Here is a 17,298-nt window from a genome sequence, read left to right as displayed (position 1 = left end):
TACAGCAACTAGAAGGATATGCAACTATGACATACAACTATCTACTGGGGCTTTGGGGGAAAAAATAAATAAATAAAATTTAAAAAAAAAAAAAAAAAGAATCTAGGGGAGATGTAGTTATCAGTGTTCATTCTATACGTAACTCCTGTCCTTGGCTTCACATCTGGTTAGATTCTATCGATTCTTAGAGAACTTTCTCATTTATTTTTTACACGGGTTTCTGAATACCTGGCTATACTGTCTAAAACTGGAAATTCCTCAATGTAGCCATTCAGATTATTATCACTGCCCCTAAGCCTGAAAAAAGTCACACTTAGGGCAAGGAATTTTTTTTTAGTATATGCAACACATGTCTGAATTGTGCATGATCCAGAAAAGGTGACTAGCAAAATGTTTAAAGAACATCATGTCCATATCTAGAAATCTTCTACTGCTTGTAATCAAGAAGTAAGCCCAAGTGTGAATAAATTATCACAGTGATAAATAAAATTACCATTTTAAAAGAATGTATTACTAATGTAATGTCTAAGGGAAAAAAATTAAATGCATAGCCCCATGTGGGTATAGTGCTTCCTTAACATGCTAATCCTCACATAGTAAGGATTCTTTTTAACAGCTTTATTGACATATAATTCATCCATTTAACATGTACAATTCAGTAGTTTTTAGTAAGTTCACAGGGTTGTGCAACCATCATCATAAGCTAATTTCAGAACATTTTCATTAATCCGAAAAGAAACCCTGTACCCATTAGCAGTCACTCCCCATTACCCCAGCCACTTCCTCCCAGCCCTAGGCAACTGATCTACTTTCTGTTTCTATAGCTTTGCCTATTCTGGACATTTCATATAAATAGAATCGTACAATATGTGATCTTTTGTGACTAGCTTCTTTCGCTTAATGTTTTCAAGGTTCATCCATGTTGTACAGCATATATAAGTATTTTATTCCTTTTATGGCCAAATAAGATTCCATTGTATAGATATACCTGCTTCATCAGTTGATGGACATATGAGTTATTTCCACTTTTTGGCTACTATGAATAATGCCACTTTGAACATTCATTCACGAGTTTTTATGTGGACGTACGTTTTTAACTCTCTTGGGTATGTACCAAGGAGTAAAGTTGCTGAATCATATGATAACTCTCTATTTAACATTTTGAGGAACTACCAAACTGTTTTCCACAACAGCTATGCCATTTTACATTCCACCAGCCAAGTATGAGGGTTGCAATTTCTCCATATCCTCACCAACACTTGTCATCGTCTGTGTTTTGATAGTAGCCATTCCTAGTGGGTGTGAAGTGCTTTTTCATTGTGGTTTGATTTGCATTTCTCTGATGGCTAGTGATGTTAAGTATCTTTCTCATGTGCTTATTGGCCACTTGTACAGCCTCTTTAGAGAAATGCTGTTCAAATCCTGTGCCCATCTTTGAATTGGTTTGTCTTTTTATTGTTGAGTTGTAAGAATTCTTTATATATTCTGGATACAATACCTTATCGATATATGATTTGCAAATATTTTCTTTCATTCCAAGGGTTGTCTTTTCGCTTTCTTGGTGGTAACATTTGTGGCACAAAAGTTTTAAATTTTTATATAGTCCAGTTTATCTATTCTTTCTCTTGTCTCTTGGTCATAAGGATTTACACCTATGTATTCTTCTAAGAATTTTATAGTTTTAGCTCTTACCTTTAGGTCTCTGATTCATCTGGAGTTAATCTTTGTGTATGGTATGAGGTAGATATCCAACTTCATTCTTTAGCGTGTGGATATCCAGTTGTTATTGCACCGTTTGTTGAAAAGACTATTCTTTCCCCATTGAATGGTATTGACACTCTTGTCAAAAAATTGGCCATAAATGTATGGGTTTCTGTCTGGACTTTCAATTCTATTACATTGATATGTATGTCCATCTTTATGCCAGTACCACACTGTCTTGATAATTGTGGCTTTGCAGGAAGTTTTGAAATCAGGAAATGTGAGCCCTCCAACTTTGTTCTTTTTCAAGGTTGTTTTGGCTATTCAGGACCCCTCAAATTTCCACATGAATATTAAGATCATCTTATCAATTTCTACAAAGAAGCCAGCTGGCATTTTGATAGGATTTTTTTTTTTCTTTTCTTTATAGATCAAGTTGGGGAATGTCACCATCTTAACAATGTTAAGTCTTCCAGTTTATGAACAGGAGATGTTTTTCTATTTATTTAGATCTTCTTCAGTTTCTTTCAAAAATATTTTTAGTTTTTAGGATACAAATTTGCAGATTTATTAAATTTATACCAAAATATTTCATTCTCTTGCTGCTATTTTAAGTGAAATTGTTTTCTCAATTTCATTTTCAGAGTATTACTAGCTGGTATATATAAATACAACTGCTTTTTGTGTATTGATCTTGTATCCTGCAACTTGGCTGAATTTGTTTCTTAGTTCTAATAGCTTTTTAGTGGATTCCTTAGGATTTTCTACATACGACATCATTCAGTCTGCAGATAAAGATAGTTTTCTTCTTTTCCAATCTGAATGCTTCTTTCTTTTTCTTGCCTAATTGTCCTGACCAGAGACTCCAGTACCGTATTGAATAGAAGTGGTGAGAGTGGTCATTGTTATCTTGTTCTCTATCTTACAGAGAAAGCATTCAGCCTTTCACCATTAAGTATAATGTTATTGTGGGTTTTTCATTGATGCCCTTTGTCATGTTGAAGAATTTTCTTTCTATTCTTAGTTTGTTGAGAATTTGTAATCATGAAAGAGTGTTGGATTTTATCAAATGCTTTTTCTGATCTATAGAGATAATGTTTTTGTCCTTTATTAATATGGAGTATTACATTAATTGATTTTCAGATGTTAAATCAGCTTTGTCTTCCTGAGATAAATCTTACTTGGTCATGGTGTATAATTCTTTTTATATGTTGCTGGATTCAGTTTGTTAGTATTTTGTTGAAGATTTTTGCATCTATATTCATAAGGGATATTGGTCTGTAGTTATCTTGTGATGCTTTTGTGTGGTTTTGGTATCAGGATAATACTGGCACGAAGGACTTTAATAAGACTGATACCTCCTAAACTGAAATGAAGATATAAAGCATACAAATGCATACAAATTAGTATATATTAGTAATTGTTAATCATTAGTTACTGAAATCTTAGATTTATTGAACCAATGACTATAAAATGTTTAATTAATAAATTACACTTAGGCATACCACACATGATTTTCTTTTTTTTTTTTCCGCCTTTTCCCCAAAGCCCCAGTAGATAGTTGTACATCATAGTTGCACATCCCTCTAGTTGCTGTATGTGGGACGCGGCCTCAGCATGGCCGGAGAAGTGGTGCGTCGGTGCGCGCCCAGGATCCGAACCCGGGCCGCCAGTAGCGGAGCGCGTGCACTTAACCGCTAAGCCACGGGGCCGGCCCCCACACATGATTTTCAAATATAACATTCTCTCATTTTTTAAAATTTGGGTTTCTTGATGGGATTTGCAGTTCTTCATCAAGCTCACAATACATGTGAACCTGAACCATTATGCGTTTGAAAATTTGTAATCTCTGAATTATTGGTAAAAATGCATTCTGCTTGATTTTTCCAAGATCCCAATTAATCATCCTTCCTCATCCTGTTTTTTTAAACCAATTTCTCAAAAGGCACTTAATCTTTATACCACTTCCAGACCTCAGAGAAACCACAGATATATTTACCATCCCACCGGGGTGTCAGATCTTTATCTGCTCAGACAAAATTCTCCAAGCAGTTTACACAAAACTTTACTCTGGTCTTGGTTGGACCGACCCAGTTGTATGTTCAAACCAACATACAGTATTTAAGGAAGGAGTTTTTGCCATAGTCATTTTATAGGCTGGTAAATGGAGGTGAGACACCCAGAATTAGAGAAATCAATAGACTTGAAGTGGTGATAGGGAGAATAAAAAGCAAAAGTTAAAATTGGAAATTGTTTCAAAGAAACAAATCCACAGAATTGAGTCAGTATATATAATATACTATACATAGCATATAGGGCTGAAAAGAGCAGTGGGTAGACTGAGAGAGGTGACTTCAAAGAAGACCCAAAGTTTCTGTTTTACAGTAATAGTGACAGCTTTGTCAAAGAAGCAAGCTGGGAAAATGAGCCTGGGGAGTGGGTGGGTAAAGAAATTTAGGGGTCGGCCTGGGGGCGTAGCAGTTAAGTTCACACATTACCGTTTCGGTGGCCCTGGGTTCAGCGGTTTGGATCCTGGGCGTGGACCTACTCACCGTTCATCAAGCCATGCTGAGGTGGCGTCCCATATAGAAAAGCTACAACTCTATAACTGTGATATACAACTATGTACTGGGGCTTTGGGGAGAAAAAAGAAGAAGAGGAAGATTGGCAGCAGATGTTAGCGTAGGGCCAATCTTCCTCAAAATTTAAAAAAAAAAAAATGAATTTAATTTAGTTTTTCAGCATGGAAACACAGAACTCTAGACCTGGAGAGACTTAAGTGATCCAGCTCAACTCATCAATTTTGATGGTGACTGTAGCCTTGGCAAGCCAACAATGTAGCTAAAGTACTGTTAACAAATTCTAGCCGATACTGTTGACTGTTAAGGTTCTGAGCATCAGAAATGCTCCTTCTGCTCAAAAGAGAGATGTCAAAGACATACTAGTACAAGCTGAGACATTCTTCTTTGACATAATTAAAAGAGAAAAGTTCTAATTAGAAAAGAATAGCTTTTTCACTCTGTAATGTGGTGTTACTTAACTTGGCCCATGAGTACTCCTGAGCTCATTTCCCAGGGTGCACAGTGTCTTTCAACTCCATCAGCATGAATCTCCCTGAGTTCTGCCTTGTTATAACTCTGGTTCTGAGTTACTCTTCAAATGTTTATTGAGCTCCTACAACTTGTAAAGCACTGTACTAGATGGAGTGAGTGGCACAAAGATATATGAGAGAGGGTCCCTACCCCAAGAAGATTATAACCTAATTAGATACACATAAAAAGAAAAAACATATCATATTAGTAGTTTAGTATTACTTGAATAAACAGGCACTAATGCTTGGAGATCATCAGAGAAATTACTATGAGCCTGAGTGGTCAGAGAATGCTTTACAGAGGAGGTGGAATTGGTCCTGCCTTGAAGAAGTTCTTGGATCTTGAAGAGGCAGTGAAGGGTGAGGAGCTCATATCAAGCAGGAGGAATGGATTGAGCAAATGTAGGAAATATGAACTAACTGGACTAGAATGTTTCTAAAGGCTTCTTGATACCTAAACAGTGGAATCCAAACTTGTTTAGCCTGGCTTTTAAGCCCATTAAAAATCTGTCCCTCACTTCTCCAGCCAGAATGGTCAAGTTGTTGTCCTTTATGTACACCCCAGCCCTTTTTGTAATTTCTTATCTATTCCTCTCCACCTATTTATGTCCACCTATCTTTGCCATATTTGATGTGATGAAATCCTAGACCACCCACATCCTCAGCGATTACTTGCTGCCCTGAAACTTCATAATCCTTATTACTTAATTCATATTACTTTTTTGTTATTGTTGTTACTGAGGAAGATTAGCCCTGAGCTAACATCCGTGCCCATCTTCCTCTACTTTATATGGGACTCTGCCACAGTGTGGCTTGACAAGGGGTGCATTGGTCCGTGCCTGGGATCTGAACCTGCGAACCCCGGGCCGCCAAAGTGGAGCACGCGAACTTAACCGCTACACCACTGGGCCAGCCCCCTAATTGATATTACTTTGAACTATTTACCACTTTATGAACTCATTCTGTCTCCCCAGTTAGATTATAAACTCCTGTTCTGCCTCCTTTGCTGACTCTTTTCTTCTCTGGATCCCTAAATGTTAGTGTATCTCAAAGACCAGGAGAGAGCACTTTCCATGGGATCACACCTTCCCCTGGTGAAAAGCACAAGGGCCAGAAGCTCTGTCCTGGTTCTGCCGCTAACTAGTTGGTTGATGACTGGTCAGTTGTTTTGATATCATAGGATTTCAGTGTTCTTATTTGCAAAGTAAGAGGGTAGAATTAGGCTTTTCTTCTCCCTGTTTTTGACTTTATGTTTTTCTGATTATAAAAGCCACATTCCTATTCTTATAAGTTAGAAGATCATAAATAAGCAGGCGGGGGAGTTACAAACCTGCCACCCAGAGGATACACTTTATCTTATGATGAATATTTTTAAACTCATAAACAAATATATATTCCTTTTGGGACTTTAAAGCATGATACTTTCCAGCTCTAAAATCTTATGATTATTTTTTGCCACCAAAGAAATCAATATAGTGTCTTGAAAAAGTCAGCAAGGTAAATGATGGTACCATGTTTTGATACTTAACTTACAAGTTAGATTATTTTAAATATATGGCCAAAGATTTCCCATCTCTGATACTGAGCAATTACATTTATAAGATCCATTAGGTCTTTTAGGCCTATAGAGCCCCGTAATGATTCCAGATTACCTTAAAGCAGAAGCTTGGTTCCAACGTATATACTCTAAGACTACAATAAGAATACAATTCAGGGGCTGGCCCTGTGGCGTAGTGGTTAAGTGCGTGCGCTCCACTGCTGGCGGCCTGGGTTCAGATCCCGGGTGCGCACCGATGCACCGCTTGTCAGGCCATGCTGTGGCGGTGTCCCACATAAAGTGGTGGAACATCGGCATGGATGTTACCTCAGGGCCAGTCTTCCTCAGCAAAAAAAAGAGGAAGATTGGCATGGATGTTAGCTCAGGGCTGATCTTCCTCACACACACACAAAAAAGAATACAATTCAGCGCAGTGAAAACTTAAATATTTATTCCTAGAAAATTTCCTTTGCTAGAGGATTTGTTGTTCTCTCCCTACCCTTGTTAAGGACGTGGGTCCTGAGCCAAAAGTCTTTTCTGAAGGTAGAACCTAATTCATGCAATGAAAAGTATGGGAGCTTTAAAATTATTGCTGGGGGTCCATAAGGAAATTGTATACTTTTAATAACAAAGTTATTTAATTATTACTAAAAATTACCCTAAGTAGAAGAATTAATCTCTGATGAGTAATTAAATAGTAAAAGTAGGCAGGGTTTTGGTTTTTTCTTTTTTGATAGCTACCATCTCTAACCAGTTAGTGACTCAGTTTTAGGTTTCTACATGTTATACCAAGAGACATTCTGTTTTTTTAACTACTTTTTAAGGGAGTTTCCAAAAGATAAAATTGTTTGCAATTTTCCTAGGAAGATTAAACTGACTTGGAAAGTCTTAAGACAGTATCCGTTAGGCCTTCTCCAAAATAAAAATTGATAATTTTTATTTTTATTTTTTTTATTTTATTTTTTTGTGTGTGAGGAAGATCAGCCCTGAGCTGATATCCGATGCTGATCCTCCTCTTTTTTCTGAGGAAGATTGGCCCTGAGCTAACATCCATGCCCATCTTCCTCTACTTTATATGGGACGCCGCCACAGCATGGCTCAACAAGCAGTGCGTCGGTGTGCAACCAGGGTCCAAACCAGCGCAGCCCGGGCAGCCACAATGAAGCGCGCCACTTAACTGCTTTCGCCACCAAGCTGACCCAAAAATTGATACTTTTTAAATGCCAAGAAAGTATAGTAAAGTTTCCATGAACTCATTAAAAACTTGAAACCTTATACCTACAGAGTGGCACTGTGTCTCATTGTTCTTCAGGTGTGACTGTTCAGTCTGAGTTGGAATATTTTGTTCCCTTACTCTTGGTATCAGTTTTGGCGTTTCTTGGCTCAGAGAAGTTTCACAGTGGTAGCCATAAAAACTGATTAATGAATTACATTCTCAGAAGATACCTATAATCTGTGGGTACTGTCCACTTGCAATAAAGTATGTTTCTTATGAACCTTTTGAAGTGGAAATTATCAATAAACATGCAAGATAGGGCTTCAGAGTGCCAGTTTCCTGCTAATTGGACTTTAAACTCAAGTATTCACAAATAGAAACTATTTCTCTTACCTGAGTAGAAAACAGAATTTATGAATTAGGTTAGCTACCCAGAAGTTTCAACCCATAGCTCACAAGTTACTAAAATTCATTCATGAACATGTTTACTTAGATTTCATTGATAGGTAAAAGTTGGGATCTTTTAGTCTTTCATCTTCTACTTTGAATATATTAATGCATGTTAAGCAACATCACTAAACATTCTTTTTTTTTTTTTTTTTTTAATTCTTTCAAGCCCTTTCCTCTCTCTTCAATAATATTTCTTTTAATCTGAAGGGGAAATGGTCTCTTTCCAGATGTTAGTTGTAATGCTTCAAAATTAAAAGGAACTATCATTATGATTCCTGTCACTGACTTAATTTAGTAGTGGAAGTTTTCCCATCTGCATAATTAAAAACAAAACTTGCTACTTTTGTTGTCCGATCCAGTTACATGAGATTAAAATAGTGATTTTTTTTTTCTAGTCTTGTCCCATTCTCTCCACCCCAACCATTTCTTCCTGCATACTGCACTACTGTTAAATAATTCTTGCTAAAACTTTGCTTTTGTCATGTTCAAGATTTAATTTATATTTGTTCACTTATTCATTCCACAAATATTTATTTGGTGCCTGATCTGAGCCAGGCAGTGCTCAAGTCTCAAGCCCTCCAACCAGCTATGCATGCTGTCTGTAATCTGCCCTCCTCTCACTTATCCAGCCTTTAGTTGTCCAGCCTTAGTTCCCAGTCTTGGCTTTGTACCCCATATCTCACCAAGCTCTTCTGAAGCACCATCCTTTCCTTCAGAGTGCTCTTAGAAAAAGGTCTGATAAGAGTCATTTATTATGTAGTTGGATTTAAGTCATTGTTTTACCGTTCAATAGGCTTTTACATTTTGACTTTTCCTATAAATGTGAATGAAAAACTGTCTTTCAAAGAATTTAGAGCTTTCGTGTGCAGGTGTTGGAGGTATTGGAGAAGCAAAGTGCTCCCTGCTGGTTCCTTTGAAATCACACCAAATGAATGGCCCTCTGCCTTTGCCTCCCACCTTCATAATGTTCATGCTCCTTCTCACTTCATACCTGTGCAGCTGCCACTCCTCCTGCCTGAACTGCCTGTGCTTCTTTCCCTCAATGTTCAGCTCAACCCATAACCTACATCACTCTAAAAGTTTTTCTGTGTCTGCCATCATTTTCTTTCTGAGTTCCTCTGTTATACATAGTCACCATCACTGAGATTGGCACTCAATTGTTCTGTTTCAATTGGCTTGTTGCCTTTTCCCCAGCTCTAGTGTAATCTTGAAGAACACTGATCCTGTAATCTTATTTTCTCTTTAGACAGTGCCTAGCAAAGAGACACAGTTGGCATTCAGTGAATACCTAAATTGAAATGAGAACATGCCTAGGCCCATATAAGTATATTTATATTGTGTCTAGGAACACTTTGCAAAATGAATTCATCCTTCATTAGAAGAAAGAAACATCATACTTAAAGGCATTATTAAAATTTCTTAAAATTAAAGAGAAAAAGCAATCATTTTTTCTATAAATGCTAAAAAATATCTGAAGAAAATTTTGATTTTTGCTTCTTAACAGGTGGTTTGTTCTGGATGCAGAAACCAGAGATCTAGTTTCTATCCACACAGACGGGAATGAACAGCTCTCTGTGATGCGCTACTCAGTAGGTAGGCAGATTTACCCCTGATCCTGGCATTCACAACATTTTTCTGTAATTGCATATTTTCATTCAGTAAAGCTAACTACTTTTTTCTCTGCTCTCTAGAGTTAAGTATTGAATATGTTTTCCCCCAACATCAGATTAAATTCTGCTGCAGGAAACTGTGAAAGATCTGTTAAAGTTAAACAACATTCTAAATCATCAAGCAAACATAAATTTAGAACAAACTGTTACAACTGCATTTGCAATTGAAAGCAGAATACAGTGCAATCAAATCCCATTTTTTTGGAACTACACAAACTAAGAATTTTGACTAGATATTAGGCTGAATGTTACATCTATTTAGCAACCTTTTCTTTGTATATAAGAGAATATAAAAGAAATTATAATATTCAAAATACATAAATTTTATAGGCCCTTCAAGTTTTTTAAAATCTAGTTACATTGTTACTGATTACACAGTAATGATTGGTTTGTTAATTAAATAAAATACTTAGCAACTCATAAGAATTTGATAAATTTGTTTAGCCTTGTTTGAATAGTTCTTTGTATTTTATTCAAAATGTTAATTAAGTCTCCTCATATTCCAATTCTCTTTTCTCCTTATTAGTATGGTTTTGATTCATATCATTCTTCCCTGGAGTTAGTGTGAGTGACATTTGCTTATATTCGAAAATGTATTTCACTAGTTGTTGGATTAGTGTGGGGTCCAAAGAATCTTTTTGATTGCTTCTAAGTTGTTTCAAAGGAAGCACACAATACTATTCTCTGAGTTCTACAAGGAAGGAGAAGTGTTTGTTTCAAACTATAAGCCTGGCAAGAGTTACCTTAAGCAGAAAAGACTTAGTGTTTTAGTTTGGCTTTTTTTAGTACTGTAGTAACAAATAACTACTGCAGATGTAGCAGTTAAAATCCAAAGATCAGGGCTAGCCCTGTGGCCTAGTGGTTAAGTTCGGCATGGTCTGCTTTGGCGGCCTGAGTTCAGATCCCAGGCGGGGGCCTGCACCACTCGTCAGCAGCCATGCTGTGGTGGCAACCCATGTACAAAACAGAGGAAGATTGGCACGGATGTTAGCTCAGGGCGAGTCTTCCTCAGCAAAAAAAAAGGAATCCAAAGATCAAATGGACTTTATTGACCATCTGTTACTTGGTAAGTACAATGGAGGAGACCATAAAAGAGGAGAACGTGGTCCCTTCCCAAGAGAACTTCCCCGTAGTTGGAGAGATCATATGTGCTCGGCTGAAATGAGCAGTTGTACACTCAGCTTGCCATATGAATACTGTGTACTTAGACCTGTAAAAGCAGGTTAACCTCCCTGGGGCCAGTTTGTAGCTAACTAGGAGATGAGGCTCCAGTGAGGGGAGAGTCCCAGGCCCCTCTTAGAATCCAAAAAGGGTTTGTGTACTGGACCAGAGGACCATTTGTTTTTCAAGTGTGCTTAGTGATGGGAGGATTCATTCGTCAAACACCAAATAAGAGTTAAATTGATGAGATTTAACAACATTTGTAAAATATCATTTGGTATAGGTCCAATAAAATAACAATAAATAAGTCTTATCAATATATTTCTCTAGTCAACACTTTTTCCTGTTTCATTCTAGATGGCACCTTCCTGGCTGTAGGATCTCATGACAACTTTATTTACCTCTATGTAGTCTCAGAAAATGGAAGAAAATATAGCAGATATGGAAAGTGCACCGTAAGTAGTGAAGTAAAATAAATTAAGTTGTAAAACTGTTGGAAAATTTTACTTCGGTTAAAAAGAGAGTTAAATATTTCCATTGATGTATCCATTGTTTTCTCTCCTTAGCTGTTTTAAACTTGAATCTCTTTGGAAACTGAGATTACCTGAGAGTAGAATATTGTAGTTCCCTGTGTACTCTAGGAGGTTTCTCCTTTTGATGGGAGTTTAATAACTTGTTTCTCTCTGACTAGTTTTAAGGCAGTTTCTTAAATCGAAGATATTTCCATAGGACACACTTAGAAAATAACACTTTTTGAAATGGAGCAAGTCAGAAATGAAAGGATATTTCACTTTTAATCTCAGTGTCCCATGATCCTGCCCACCTCTGACACTCGGCAGTTTCCTATATCACCTCTCTACCACTAAAAATAAAATAATTTAGGGGCTGATCTGGTGGCGTAGTGGTTAAGTTTGCACGCTCTGCTTTGGCAGCCCGGGGTCTGCAGGTTCGGATCCCAGGCGCACACTGACGCACCGCTTATCAAGCCATGCTGTGGCAGGCGTCCCACATATAAAGTAGAGGAAGATGGGCATGGATGTTAGCCCAGGGCTAATCTTCTTCACCAAAATAAATAAAATAATTTATACAGAGATTTGTCTGCATTAAGAGAATTAACAGAAGCATATTTCCTTTAATTAGTTGCCCATTTCTGATTGATTAGATTATCAGTGTAAGATGAAGATTCAGTTCAATTCTGTAGACATGCTGAGTACTTACTTACCTTATGGCAGGTGCTCTGCTAACTAGAGAAATGTTCTAGGTACCAGGAATGTACGTAAGATTTTTTCCTTGTCTTTGAAGAGGATACATTCAAGCTGAAGACAGGATGAGAAAGGCAGGCAGTTATAGCCCAGACTTGGGGGCAGACTACCTGGATTTTAATTCTTGTTTCACTACTTATAGGCTAGTGTGACCTCAATCAAGTTACTTAAACCTTCTACTTCAATTTTCTTATCTGTAAAATAAGGATAATTGTAGTTTCTGCTTCACTGGATTAAAACAAGTTAATGCATATAAAATACTTGGAATAATGCTTGGCACATAATAAGTAACTCGGTGTGTGTTAACTGTGATTTTTTAAGAAAATGAAGTTATTGGGTGTGTATGTTAGGAAATTAGCATAGGATGAGCAGATCACTTAATGAATTAGTAGCACAGATCCTTTAACAGTCTTTATCACCAAACAGTTTTAGGGGAATAAATAAAAGAATTAGTTTTTAGAAGCATATACATTAGTAAAATCCAGGCCATTTACTATTCAAAGAAGAGACTTGTTTATTTGCCTTTTTTGGTTTTTGCATATTTTGTACCATATGTTAAAATCAGCCTATGAAACTGGTCTGTAAGCAACCTCAAAGTTTTAGAATTTATCTGAAATATTTGTTTACTTTGGCAAAAATTATGAATCATTATCCATTAATTTATTTAAATCTCTATTTTAATTGATTTATTATCTTAGTATTTGTGATATCGAATAGTACAACAGTGCCTCATTGTACAACATGATCAAATGAAATGTTCCACTGAAAGGAATTTTCAGATTACTGAAGTTTATCCTACCAGACACCAAATTTTTCTTATTTTTTATCTCGATTTTTTTTTCTAATTTTATTTATTTATTTTTTTCCCCCAAAGCCCCAGTAGATAGTTGTATGTCATAGCTGCACATCCTTCTAGTTGCTGCATGTGGGACTCGGCCTCAGCATGGCCGGAGAAGCGGTGCATTGGTTCGCGCCCGGGACATGAACCAGGGCCGCCAGCAGCGGAGCGCGTTCACCTAACCGCTAAGCCACGGGGCCGGCCCTAGCTCAATTTTTTTAAAAAGTCCATGTCTTAATAAACAGAGTATACCAAATATAATTTAATCTTGTAGAATCATAAAATTTTATAGATATCACTGTGGCGCTTACTTAGCTCAGCCCTCATTTTATGGCTGAAGAGACTGAGTTTCAGAAAAGATAAAAGACTTGTCCTTGGTCGCCTCTTGACATAGTGGCAGATCCGGGACCTGAACCCTGTTCTCCTAACTCTTAGTAGAGCAAACTTTCCAATGTACGATAATGCCTCAGATTTTTCAATATGTATATTATTGTACTGTGCTCTTACAGTACAGCTGATCCAGAAAGAAAACAGCAATGTGCGACATTAGATAATGAGAATGACTTGGAAGTGTTAAGAAATGGCAGGTTTATCAATTGCTTGAGACTTGGCCTTCTTTAATTAGGCAGCTTTATCTTTAGCGCATTTGAAAGTATTGTTTTGAGATATCCCTAGGAACTGATAAAGTTTATAGTACTATTTGAGGCTCTAATGAAAGGCTCAGCTACTCTGCTTTTCTAATTATCTTCTGTTTTGTGCTTTGCTTCCAGCTGTCACTTCTCCTTGCTGTCTGCTTCTACCAGCTGGTCTTATAGTCGCATATTAACTGCTTTTATCTGTCATCTGCTATGGTATAGGACAGACAAAACCAGGCTAATGCTGGCTGTGCCGCTTACTAGTTTGCAGCTTTAGGCAAGTTAATTAACTTCTCTGAGTCTTAATTTTATTATCTTAAAATTGGAGATTGTAATAGTTCCTACTCTATAGGATTGTTGTGAAGATTAAGTCTTTGTTAAAGTATGGCAACTGGAACTACTCTCAGAGTTCCAAATACAAATGCTGTTTTCTGTTTTATTTCCAATATTTACCTGTTACTAGTCAACATTTAAGTGACCCCATAGCTGCAAAAGCATACTGGGCTTAGAACTTTAGGAAATGTCTCTCTAATAAATTGTAACCACACAGTCAGAGCCTGTCCCTCTTCATGGCGTCACCTTATGTGGAGATGCCCATTAAAAAGATGACTGATACCCAAGGACACAAAAGGGCACTTCTTGGTAGAGGGCAGCTGGCTGACGCATGAGTCCCTAATCAGTGGTGTGCTTGCCAAGGTTGTTACAGGCCAAAGCCTTGCTCTCAATCTCATAAGCTAAGAAACAAGACAGGATCCATTTTAGAGTGACAGACTCACGTCATCCAAGTTCTCCAAAGCTGGTTTATAAAATATCAATTTTCAATAAGAACTGGAAAGGGACTGAATCCTGGTTTCCTCTGGCCAACCAAGTTTTCTCTCTGTAAGCAAGCCTCAGGAAACCAGCTCATAATCAGCATGCCAGTTTATTCATTTAAAGTAAGATATATAAAAGCCAAGGGGACAGGACATGAGCACCCTCCAGCCAGTACTTCCGTTTGGGCAAAAAAGTGCATGTGAAACCAGAGTATAATCCAAAGGTGAGCATGCTCAGCACCTACATCCACAGTCGGGCAATAGCTGCCACTGGAACTGGTCTTGGTTCAGGTCTCTCGATCCTAGACATCGGGTTGGTACTACCCACATTTGCCTTGGTGACTCCTTTTTCTTTGCTGACGACCGTACCCCCACCTCCATCTGAATAACGCTTTCTTTGGACAGATTCCTACATGCAGTCAGGTTGTACTCTAGACTTGCTGGCCCTGGAGCTTTTATGACTGACTTCTTTGCCTTTTTCTGCTTTGATTTGCTTTGTGTTAATTCTAAAGTTCAACTCACAGAGGTTCCTGGGGAGCATCCACTGTAGTTTCCGTGAACACACAAAACTTGCTCTTCCATTCATTGGAACTTATTTCCATTTTCTAATGACCCCAAATATCTCTCATCATCTTCCTGAAGTTTATCGTTACCTGCTTAAAATTTCAGTGTTTCAAAAAACTTAGCATGAATTATAAATTTGGAGATTTATTATATATCCCCTCTTCTAAGTGTTCTTTAGAGATGTTACGTCTGATCTCATTTAGAATCATAAAATGTTTAGCATATAAAGGGTAGAAGAGAGCATTATCTATCTTGAATAAGAAACGGCAGCCATAGCAGGAAGTCATTTATCATGATCCTTTGTTATATGTTCTTAACCTCTCTGATCAAGCCAATCTCAATACAGTTTCTTACAGTATAAGTACATGGATAAACCAGATAGTCTCCAAAGGTGATAAAGACTGAGTTAAAACTTTGATGTGTCTCTGTTCAGTCCTTAGAACCCTGGAAAACCTCAGCATATGCCAGAAGAGCCAACTCAGAGCACTTCTGGCTTAATCGTTTTTCACATACCCTGTCACTTCCCTTTTCTCTCCCATTTCTAACCCTTGCATTTAGTTCTTATGCTGTGCAATTTTTGTCACGTTAGAAACAAAGCAAAAATAGGTGCAGTATGAAATAAGTACATTCCAGCTTTTAAAGGAGTTTCTTAACTTTGGAATAGTGCAGAAGGGAGAGTAAGATGCTTCATTTGCCTCATTTCTCCAAATAGCCCAGTCTGCCAACAAGAAGCCTTTTTTCCTCTATCATGGACGTTAACTAGCGTAGTATGTCTGCTTATATTTTAGACTAGTCACTCATTATATTTCTGGCATATAGCCATTAAGACATTGCTTGTAAAATAGCAATATCACAATCACAAATACCACAGAAAGGCGTAAGTCTCGTTATCTGTGAAAGCAGTAATAATAAGATGATAGAGCTCTGCTCAGTATTTGCTTCTTATAGATTAGCACTCACATGTGCCTGCCTCGAAGATCTATATTAAGAAGAGTGAGTGGACATATTTTCTGCTGAAGCTGCTTTTGTACTTACTCTTACGTGGCAGATGATACCACCTCACAAACACACACCTCAAGTTTGTTTACTACGCATGCCTGGTCCTGGCTCAGCTCTTGCAAGGAACCCCAGTGATCGCACAAGAAATCACTTGCCCTTCGTGAGCTTGGCCTCTCCTGGCCGGCTGAGGATTAGAGGGGAAGAGAGGTAGAATGGAGTCATCCCTGTATACTGTCTGTCTATGGCAGCCTTTCATTTCCTCTGCTGTGGCCTGTCTCTACCTCTGACTTCCCACGTGTGCCCCTCGGAGCAGTCTTCCTGCTGACGTGGGGCCCTCCAAATCCCCCTCCAGCATACACTCCAAGCCTGCTTGACCTGACCGGTGGTCTTTTGTGCCTCTTAATTAGATCATATAATTTGGAACGACCTTTTTTCTTTCTTCTACTTCTCATGAGAACTTGCCATCTTCTTAGTGTTTAGTAAATATTAGAAAAAGTGGTTTGACTAAACTATAGGATTCATTGGTTCATAGTTGTATCCTATATTCACTGTGTAAGCAGTTTAGTTTTGTAACTGTTGCTATAGAAAAGTTTATAAGACAGCTTTGGATTCAGATGCTCTTTTTAACTTGTCTCCAGCAAAGCCCTAGGATTTGGGAGTGGGGCTGGGCTACTATAGATCTGATTTTATTTGCTTTATATATTGGGCTTCTCAAGTAAGATTTAATATGACAGAAAGATTTTATAGTTAAAAAGACTTTGAAGACTCCTGGTTGGCTATCTCAGAGATCCCTGAGTGTTGTGAGGTTTTATGTAGTTTTCTTGCTTTCAGTACAATTTGGTTTCTTTACTTCAGCTTTTCCTGTACTATTCTGAAAATGTACCAAAAAGGTCCTTGATTACTTATAAATTGCTTTTCTTAAAATGCTACTTTTGAATTACTTTCTGCTCATCTTCCGTGTTACAGAAATGAGTAAAAGATAACCGTGATTTAAATGCTGTGCTTAATTTGGTCCAGAATCATCTGATCTGAGTTTGAACTCTAGCTCCACCAATTCTTTGTTATGTGACTTCAAAAAAGCTACTTAACCTCTCTCTGCCTCCTCAACTTCTTCACCTACTAAATGGGCATCTGCATTAAGGTAGCTATGAGATTTAGAGTTGATAATGTATGTAAAGCACTTAAACTTAATGCTCTATACATAGAGAGTACTCGGTAAATGTTAGGTGTTATTAGCAGGAGCAGCAGCATTATTCTCAGGAACAAGATGAGCCCTGGGTTATACGTAGGGGTGATTTCAGCATTCAACATGAATCTCTGAAAGTTCAGAAACAGTTTTTTTAATTATGGACAGTTGTGTAT

The 17,298-nt window shown here is 37.6% G+C and overlaps 1 protein-coding gene across 6 annotated transcripts in view; it reads left to right on the top strand.

Moving 5' to 3' along the window:
* EML4 (EMAP like 4) overlaps window positions 1–17,298 on the top strand; it is a 161,456-nt gene that overhangs the window by 134,247 nt on the left and 9,911 nt on the right. For all 6 annotated transcript variants that reach the window (XM_058551357.1, XM_058551355.1, XM_058551358.1 and 3 more), the window contains 2 exons: window positions 9,500–9,588; window positions 11,184–11,281. In XM_058551357.1, the coding sequence (XP_058407340.1) occupies window positions 9,500–9,588; window positions 11,184–11,281 (187 nt within the window). The remainder of the gene's footprint in view (window positions 1–9,499; window positions 9,589–11,183; window positions 11,282–17,298) is intronic.

This window comes from Diceros bicornis, chromosome 12 (assembly GCF_020826845.1).
Source record: "Diceros bicornis minor isolate mBicDic1 chromosome 12, mDicBic1.mat.cur, whole genome shotgun sequence".
Lineage (NCBI taxonomy): Eukaryota > Metazoa > Chordata > Mammalia > Perissodactyla > Rhinocerotidae > Diceros > Diceros bicornis.
The sequence above is the reverse complement of the archived record's forward strand: the minus strand, read 5'-3'. Positions and strand labels throughout refer to the sequence as shown.